The sequence below is a fragment of the Condylura cristata genome, unplaced genomic scaffold (genome assembly GCF_000260355.1).
Source record: "Condylura cristata isolate star-nosed mole 26May11 unplaced genomic scaffold, ConCri1.0 scaffold00024, whole genome shotgun sequence".
Lineage (NCBI taxonomy): Eukaryota > Metazoa > Chordata > Mammalia > Eulipotyphla > Talpidae > Condylura > Condylura cristata.
The window spans coordinates 31,096,554-31,106,321 of record NW_004567125.1 but is presented as its reverse complement, the minus strand read 5'-3'; the positions used below and the strand labels follow the sequence as shown (position 1 = coordinate 31,106,321).

At 48.0% G+C, this 9,768-nt stretch overlaps 1 protein-coding gene across 2 annotated transcripts in view; it reads right to left on the bottom strand.

Annotated features, from left to right (window-relative positions):
- Positions 1 to 505: 505 nt before the first annotated feature.
- HAUS8 (HAUS augmin-like complex, subunit 8) overlaps positions 506 to 9,768 on the bottom strand; it is a 17,887-nt gene continuing 8,624 nt past the window's right edge. For both annotated transcript variants that reach the window (XM_004688194.2, XM_012728952.1), the window contains 7 exons: positions 7,853 to 7,945; positions 7,472 to 7,569; positions 6,573 to 6,638; positions 6,310 to 6,468; positions 5,159 to 5,300; positions 2,139 to 2,280; positions 506 to 916 (listed from right to left, as the gene is read on the bottom strand). In XM_004688194.2, the coding sequence (XP_004688251.1) occupies positions 715 to 916; positions 2,139 to 2,280; positions 5,159 to 5,300; positions 6,310 to 6,468; positions 6,573 to 6,638; positions 7,472 to 7,569; positions 7,853 to 7,945 (902 nt within the window). In that variant the 3' untranslated portion in view covers positions 506 to 714. The remainder of the gene's footprint in view (positions 917 to 2,138; positions 2,281 to 5,158; positions 5,301 to 6,309; positions 6,469 to 6,572; positions 6,639 to 7,471; positions 7,570 to 7,852; positions 7,946 to 9,768) is intronic.

Below are 9,768 nucleotides of genomic sequence, written 5' to 3'. Positions count from 1 at the left end.
CCACTTACGTGTTGTGTGATGCCAAAGGGGGTCCGTCCTTCCCTTCCCTATAACTGTGAGCAGACACCCCACTGAAGTCCTAGGAGACCCCAGTTGGGACGGGGCTGGAAGTAAGGGGCAGTCAGAAGCCAGTCTGGCTGCAAAGCTCCAAGCAAGTGTCAGGTCTCTTCTACCCAAGTGCACAATGCTGGCGGCCACCATGTCTGGCTCAGGATGCCCTCCCCTGGTGGTGCCACAGAGGGACAAGCGGGCAAGAGCCAATAAAGGTAAAGCAGGTACACTACCTGGGACCCAGCGGGACTGCAGCTAGTCCAAGCCCAGAGGTGTCTTCTGCTGACAGCCACTGGACCCTGGCAAGGACAGGCCCCATTTGCGAGTCAATGACCAAACTAAGATAAGAGCCATCCTGAAGGTGAAATGCTCCTAATGTCTCGGCGGTCCTGGGGCTCTGGACCAGCTGTTCAGTGGAACCGGAGCCAACGCTTGCCACCTGTGAGTGCTGATGATGAAACCAAGGCCCAACGGCAAGTTTTATTTTTTAAATATCAAACAAGACCACCATACAAAAGTAGTTTTGCTGCTAAGTGCATAAAGTGCTCAGTTTCTGGAATACCACACGTGAACCCCCACGGCACAAACACCCTGAACACACAGCCTGTTGTGTTTCTGTCCTGAAGTTACGAGAAGATTCCACTTGGACTGCGTTGTGCGGATTCAGGGTGCACATGTCTGCTCGCTGTCCCAGGAGAAGAGTGGGCTCTTCGAGTCATTTGGAGGTTCCCTGCAGGCGCCTTCTGGACCGAAGTACCACTGGTGGGCAGCAGTGGGGCCCTGGGCCTCCTCCCAGGCCTCCTGGCTGCTCAAGGCTGCCTCTTTGCTCACCTCAGCAGACAGCTCCAGCACCTGGGCAAAGCTCCTGTGGAAACAAGGCACAGAAGGTCCTTTGACCCCAGGCCTGAGAGCAGGGCGGGGCCAGAGGTCTAGAGCAGCTGCATCACCAGGACCACACTGGGGGAGGCAGAGTCACGTGGCAAACAGTTGGCAAGCAAGTTTTGTCGGAAAGAACAGTGCTTTTCTTGACAAATGTTAGGGAGTACAGATACCTTGATACAACCTGTCCTAGCAGTGGCCAAGGTAACATCCCTGCTGTCGCACAGATAAGGGGCATCGGACGTGTACTCATCGAGCAGGCTTGGCCATCTAAACCTGTGACCCTTCCCACCCAGCCTCCTCTGTGTGTCCTTGTTTCATCCTGGCACGGGCAGAAGGAAGCGTAATGTGGGTGGCAGGAGTCTTTCTTCATGAGTTCCTTTCAAATATTCAGGCAACCCAGGACGAGTCCAGCTGGCCTTGCTATCTGTGGTGGGGAGGGCGCGGACTGGTTCCAGGACCCCCATCTCCCAGGGCACTTAAGCTCCTGATCTCAGGTCCTCACACAAAGGTACAGAGTGCCTGCACATAACCCACTCACATGCTCCGGCACACTGCAAATCTCTAGCTAACTGTACCACCCAATACAATGGAAGGGGCGAGTAAACAGCTGCTACATGTCACTGGGACTAGCCAGAAAGAAGTCTGTACTTGTTCAGTAGACTAGTAACAGTTGAACCCTGGAACTAATAACAGTTGAGCCCACAGACAGGGCCAACGTACTGAGCAATGCAAACGAAAGGGAAACAGATTCTTCTAGGGGGAAGAACTAGAAAGGCCCAAGGTTAGAAATCTGAGGAGGCATCAACACTGAGAGGAGCTGTGGGCCAGGCTGTGGGGCTGTTCCCGCTCACCTCGCTGTGCAGGACTTGGGGCTGTTCCCGCTCACCTCGCTGTGCAGCTATGCCTGATGAGTCATTTGTATGTATTTACACTTCAGTAAGAAATTCCAGAAAGATCACCCCAAACACTTTCCTTGGAAGACACTTAAAACAGGGTCAGACCAATGGAGGGTGCCACTGTTTCCCTCATCCCACCTCAGCTGCTTGAGAATCCCTGCTGTGAGTTGAGGGCTCCTGCCCCCTTGCTCGCCTCCCCGTGTCGTGCCAGCCCTTGCAGCCTCGGCCCTGTTAACTCAAGCACTGAAGCACCCACAGTGTGTCTCTGCCTGGTAGAGGTTGTCTTTTTTCAAAAATGTTTTAAACTACCTTCGAAGCTCAAGGTCCTTTACTTGCGTGGTTTCCTTGAGCTCATTCAGCAGTTCTAACACCTTCCCATTTTCTTCTGAGCTGCCCATGCCGAGTTCTCCCAGCAGGTGTCGAGTGGTCATCAATTCCTGCTGTAGACCATCTGCAGGAGAAAGGGGCAGTCAGCCAGGGGCTCAGGTGCCTGGCGAGGATGCCCAGGCTGAGTGACTATAGACTTTCTAGCCATTTCTCCCGGGTGCTGTCTAGCGGCACTGGATTCGCAAAAGCACCTGCGCTGGCGCTGCCTCCCAGCCCATCGGCCTGAGATCAAGGTGGCCTGGGGCAGTGGGTCAGGCATGTCTGCGTGCAGCCATCCGGGAACAGAAGTGGAAAGCCGCATGGATAGCCTCACAGGAATGAACGGAAGCGAAACAGTGAGTAACTTAAAAATCAAACTGCTTCCACAAAACTAGCAATAAAGGATTAATCACAAAGATATACCAAAAACTGATGAAACTCAACAAAAACAAACAACCCCATCCAAAAAATGGCCAGAAGAGCGTATGAAAAAATGTTCAACATCCTTTGTAATAAGGGAGATGCAAATTAAAACCACAATGAGATACCACCGCACCCCAGTGAGAATGGCACATCTTCAGACAACTAGCAACAACAAATGCTGGTGAGGATGTGGAGAAAAAGGAACTCTCTACACTGCTGGTGGGAATGCAAACTAGTACAGCCACTCCATAGTGGTTCCTCAAACTGCTAAACATGGAGCTTCCCTACGACCCAGCAATGCCACTCCTAGGTATCTACCCAAAAGACACAAAAACACTGATTGAAAAAGATACCTGCAGCCCCTGTTTATTGCTACCTATTTACAATAGGAAAGATATGGAATCAACCCAAATGCCCAAAAGTAGATGACTGGATTAGAAAGATGTGGTACAATGGAATGTTATGCGGCAATCATAAAAAGATAAACACATGCCTTTTGCAGCAACATGGATGGAGCTGGATGGGGTTGTGCTTGGTGAAATAAGCCAGAAAGAAAAGGAAAAATACCGGGTGGTTGCACTCATCACAGGAGATGAAGGACCAGGTGAGAAAGTAATAATAATAACGAACAACTATATACCAGAGACATTTTATGGGGGTGGAATGGGGAATGGGGTCAAAAACAGTGGGGGGGGGGAGGGAAGTGCACTGGACTATGGTAATGGCACACGGGTGATTTGGTGATGAGAAGCCCATGGGGATTACAATTGAGATGGAAAAAGGCACAGATTGATGTAAAAACTATTACATTATTAAAAAAATTAAACTGTTTCCATCCATTTCCAGCATCTGTGCACCCCCACCCCAGCAGGATGGCTTGCAACCACACTGCACAGATCTTCCTTGATTTACCGTAAGATGATGGCCCCACAAAACCATTTTAAGTCAAAAATGCATTTACTACATTTCAACTACCAAGCACCAGCACTCAGCCTAGGTGACCTTAAATTAAATGTTTTCAAAACACTGACAGAAGCCTCCAGTTGGGCAAAAGCATTTCACGCAGAGCCTATTTATATACAAGCGCTGACTATCCCAAGCAATTCATTGAATACTCTACAGAGTGGAGTACTGGCTGTCTCCTCTTGTGATGGCAAGCTGTGCTTACTGTCCTGTCCAGTGTCACAGAAGATGGTGTTACACAGTGTTAGACAGGAAAAGGTCAAAACTCAAACTCTGAATGACAGTTCACACTGTACTGTGTGATGCTTTTGCACCATCATCACAAAAAAATGGAATGAATCCAACCACTGTATATCCCACCTGTGTCTCCTGCTCTGGGCACACCTCACAGCTGTATATGCAAATGAGAGGACCCTCAGGAGGGCCTCACACACACCCTCTTGCATCCCACGGTAACTCCCTAAAGGACACAAGCAGGTCCCAAAAATCAAGCACCTGAGAACGTGATCCTATTGGAAGTGGGATCTTTGTTGAAACAAAGAATTAGAATGACCTCGGTTGGTTGGTGTCTACAGTAAAGAGAAGGAATTCCGATACAGAGGAGCTTGGGGAAAAGGTTGTGTGGGGACAGAACATCAAAGGGGGTGATACAGCCATGAACCCAGGGCGGACAAGAGCTGCCAGTAACATGAGCAGTTGGGAGGGAGGCCTGGAAGGAACCACCCTCACAGCCTCCGGAACAAGCACCTGCCCTCATCTTAATCTTGGAACTTCTAGTCTCCAGGACTGGGGCGAATGCATTTCTGTTGTTTCAAGCCCCCACAGTTTGTGTTTGCTTGTGGCTGCTGCCCCATGACACTTCCATGGAAACTAACTATGGAACTTATCACAGATGGAGATCGAGACGTGCAGGGGACTGATATCATTACAAAACGGGAAACCAGATAAAGAGCTTTTCTACAAGGTTCACTTTCTTAAGTTCAGTGTCAAACACATATATTTCATGCTGTAAAAACTTAATTCTATTAAAAAAATCATGTGTCAGCTGACACCACCACCAATCCAGCCACTCTTTTTGACACTGAACTTCATTTGTACTACTCCAGACAAATTTTCTGTGGAAGGTTCTAGAAGGAAATCCACCTGATCTTAAATGATGATATTTTACAACAGACCTAATCAAGAAGTGTTTAGATGCTCCAAAATAACCATACCAGGGGAGCTAAAAACTTGCTTTAGGAAGATGTCTGTTCAAAACAGAGTTCAAACAGTGAGCAAAAGTTTCTTCAGCAGAGGCTTTTAGATAGGACCCTGTGCAGAAAAGGGACCCTCTGCATAGCTCCCACAGCTAGGAGACTGCAGAGTGCTCCCCAAATGTCTCTCAGTGGGGCAGGAAATCATCAGGGCATTCTACAGACCTGTGTGCAATCCCGCAAGCGGGTGAGCCAGAGTAAGCCACAGCCCAGTCAGCCCCAGCTGTCCTTGGCCACCTGATGCAGGCCACATCAGCTCCCTGGGAGGAGGGAGGGATGCCACAAAGGGAACCAGGTGCTGGACGCAAGAAGCATGTTTCCTACCTAAGAACCGAGCTCCATCGCCATCCAGGTGGATAGAATTCACGGGCAGCTCATGCCTCGTGGTGTCCAGGGCTGTGGCAAGTGTCTTGTACTGTTCTTTGAAGCGCTGGGCCAAGGCCTCGTATGGACTGAGCATCTCTATCTGCAAGCGGGAGGGAAGGGACCTGTGAGTCAAGACCCTGCAGCCCCGTGCCCAGGAGCGCAATCCACACTTGAGGATGAGACACAGCCAAGTGTTTCCAAGAGCCTTCAGGGAATCCTCTGAAAGCTTCTGAGGGTGCAGGTGCCCCAAGATGACCCAGTCAATAGCAAGGTGGCAGAGCCCCCTCACCATGAACACGCATTCACTTTTTACCATGTTCTAAAGACTTCAACTGGACCAAGAAACAGACCTTTGAAGTGTTGCGCTGAAATGCCTGTGCGGCAAGCAACCACATTTCCCTCATCTCTATCCAGGTTCTCACAAAGACTTTTTAACTATTCATTAGATGATTTGTCATTTCTTTCTCACAAGGACAGGGACCCCCATTTTTAGAAACAGTGACACAGAGTTAATTGTGTCCCATTCCTCTGTGGACATGCCAACTCCCAGCCCCTCTGATTTGATCAGTCTTTACAGGATAGCTGAGTTAATGTGAGGATGTTAGGGTAGGCCCTGTCAATACAACCAGTGCCTTAGAAATAGAGAAAACTGTGGAGCCCAAGGGAGGAGACATAGGGAGATGGCAATTATCTACAAGGCGAGAAGAGAGGCCTGGAACACTATCTCCCCTCACGGCTCTGGAAGGAAGCAACTCTGCTAATATCTGATCTCAAACACCTCTTTGACACAATAGAGTCAGACACAATATATGCCATTTGTTCCGGCCTTCACCTAGTCTGTGGAACTTGGTTATAACGAAACCCAGGACACACACACGGGGCGAGAGGCCCCAATGCCTGATCTGCCCTTTCTATTGGGTTGTAAAAGTCATGACGCACTTTGTGTCTGCCACACACGCCCCAGCTGCTCTTTGTGACATTACAGCCTGTCCTCTTAGTGACTGTTACATGCCACACCTGATCGTGCTCACGGCGGAGCGACACCCACCATAACACTTCCTGTCAACCTCCCCCAGACTCCCGGCTCAGACCTGGGGGTCACAACTAACCTGAGCGTCAAGGATCTCAACCAGCTCCCGCGTCCTCTGACAGAGGAGAAGCCTGCGCTTTAGCTCATGGACCTTTTTCTGTAGCTTCTCTTTCTCTTTGCACATTATTAATAAATTTCTTTCTGCCTCTTCCTCGAATGGAGCAAGACTGTTTTCCATCTGTTCAGTGTGAAATAAGAGCTCAGGTCAGAGGGGGTTTCAGCTGTGTAGCTAACAGAGTCACCTGCCTCCACGCGTATCACACACCAAGGCTCTGTGTTCACCTTTACAGTCAGCAGCGTCATGAGCAAGGTTTGGGATTCCATCATTTCCATCGCTTCGGACAGATCCTTAAGAGGAATACGATACTTTTGGTTGCCAATGAAATGAACATTCTCACACAGAAGGAACCCAACCCTCGCCTGAGTTTTCTTTAACTCAGTAATGCAGTAATTCGCTACCATGCAGTGGCCCCTCCTCACTTTTGGGTTCACTTTCCGCAGCTCCATTAATGAAAGTCAACTATGGTCTGAAAATTATCTCAATATTCTGAGGAGACCATGTTCACACAAGTTTTGTAATGGTTTCAGTTTATTGTTAATTACTGGTGCTGTGCCTGAATGACAAACTATCATGATACGTAAATGTAGGAAAACATATGGTAGATGTGAAGTGTCAGGACTAACCTGGGTTTCAGACATCCACTGGGAGTCTGAGAGGATCCCTCTGGAGGAGGGGCCACTGTATATTGACCTGTTGTTTCTTTTTTAGTCTTTCTGGGGTCACTGTGGAAGCTAGAAGATGTCTGGCGCCCTCTGGCGGACTATCAGGGCCAGCCAGGGGCACACACTGACTTGGTGCCAAGCCAGAACCAGGACTCGGTCTCCTATCACTGTTCCTCATGGGCTGAGGCCACAGTCTCCTAACCCCACATCCCCACCACAGCCCTTTCCTAGCACAGCAGTAGCCAGAAGGCCCCACCTCATTTTTCACATGATCCCACATGGGTATCTATCCCTTTATGTGCACTTGAGGAAACTCACATTCTGCCATTAGTCTAGTAATATGTGTAACCTTAAAATGCACCATTGTGTCCTTTGCTTTGGGAGTCTCGGGCTTCCTGAGTCTCTGGAACATTGCAGAAGTTAAATCAGATACATCCAGTCAGCAGTAGCATACTTACTGGGCTCTTCCTCCGAGAGGCAGAAAACGATGATGAGGAATCCGTTTTCTTTGACATCACTTTTTCTAACTGTGGAGTCCTTCTGAGAACACTTTTGTCTAAGATGAAGAATATTTTTAAAAAATACTTTAATAGTTTATTTTTATATCATTTGGTGCCTTTTTCCATCTCAGCTGTAATCCCTGTGGACTTCCCATCATCAAATCAGCCAAGTGCCATCACCACAGTCCATTGCACTACCTCCGCCAACCCATTTTTGATCTCATTCCCCACTCTACCCCCATAAAATGAAAGAAGAGCATTTTTAAGGGGAAAATGTGCCTGGAAGCCTAGTGAGAGTGGCGCAACCCCCAGCCTGGGGCGGAGGAGCAAAAGGCCTACCATTGATGGCGGAGAGGTCCAGGTCGGGCGGGGCAGTGCCGTGCCCTTCAAGTAGTGTGGACTGAAGGTCACCTTTTCCTGTCCCGCTGCTATCTGTGGCCAAGAGAGGACCCCAGAAGGGAAAAGGCAGTCAGTATGATGCTCCACACATAAGTTGTGAAGTCAGTGACTTTTTGTATATCTCTTGCTCCCAAAACCCCACCTTCTTGCAAGGTGAAAGGAGAAAAGGTTGAAAAGCCTTTGGAAATTCCCAGCCATCAATTTGAATACATTTTAAAGTAGAAATTGAAAAGTCATTCTTTATAACCCAAAGATGCAAATAAGGCTTTCTGCTGAGCTTATAAGCAGCTTATTTCAGGATACAGATTGTCCTCGACTTACGATGGGTCGTGTGCTCATAAATCCACACTGAAGTGACAAATGTCATGCATCAGGAATGCTGACTGGGAGATGCTGCTACCCAGCATGGCCAGGGGACCAGACCCGGGTTTCTGCTCAATGTGTACACTTTGCACCAACAACAAGCTGACACACAGGAAGTGACACCATCGTGAAGCTGGGAGCCATCTGTGAGGTCAGCTGCCCACCACGGGCTTGTCCCACTCTCTACTGCTTCTTCTTCTGCTGATAGATCTGAACTATTTATCTTATTTACCCTAGGAGTTACTTTTATTTTTCAGCCTCTATCTAAAATTACCAAGTTATGTATTAAACTATCTAAAATGGGCAAAGGTATGTTCTGTGCTTCAATTTGGTCAGGCCACCAACGCAGCTGTGAACAGGTGGCACAGGAAACACACTCACACTGGGAACAAAACAGAAAACTGCTTCATGAACAACTACACAGTTGAGGAAACAAATGACAGGAAATGAAAAAGACTAAGTCACAATAATGCGTGGTACACAGTACCAATGGTATCAACGCGAAAAACAACAACTCAAATAAACAAAAATCTATTGAGCATGCTGTCTCCTGGTTGGAGGCTGAGAATAAGTGGGAGAGGGTATTTTTTATTGTTCTTCTTTTTGACTAGTCAAAAATGTTTTGTCGTCTCTCTTTATGGTATTTGAGAAAACTAATTTCCTTTGAAACCATATAATCAAACTCCAATAAGCAATCTTTCTAAATCATCATGGTGGTGTTTGAATTGTGGTTTCTCAACCTGCACAAATGTTGACATTTGGGGCTACATTGTTCTTTGTTGGGGGCCTTCTATGCACCACAGAGGGAGTCTGGTTTCTACCCATCAAATACCAGTAGCTTCTCCCTCTTACAACACCCAAAAATGTCTCCAAATATGGGCAAGTGTCCCCTGATGGTCACTCCCCAGGTGAGAACCCTGACTTAAGAGGTGGTAAGCCTGGGTTCTAACCCCTCTGGCCACACCAGCTGTCTCATGTTTCATGCTTGGCTCTCATCCCAGCTGCATAAGAAAAAAACAAGGTAGCCACTCTGGCACACTGTGCCTGTGATGGCTTCTCAACCATGCCTGGGTTAAGCAACAAAGTGAATTCTGACAAACACCTTAACTAGGAGAGGCAAACAAACTGTCGCTCACAGGTCACATCCAGCCTGTTTGTCAATAAAGTTTTATTAGTATATAATTGTACTCATTTGTATACTTCTGTGTTTTCCTGTCACTCTGCAATGACAGAAAGCCTTTATGACAGAAACTGTTTGCTTGCAAAGCCTAAAATAATTACTATCTGTCCCTAAAAAGGTGCACTGACCCTTGATCTGAGTAGTAAAGTAGAAAGTCTAAGTTAAAAACATCACATTTAAGGCCCTCCCTGGTGGCGCAGCGGGTTAAAGCACAGCACTGAGAATCTAAAGCCGCTTCTGCATGAGTTCGATTCCCGCCTGCCCCGGAGGTGACCACATGGCGTGCCAGACCTCTCCTGACCCGCCCGCTGCT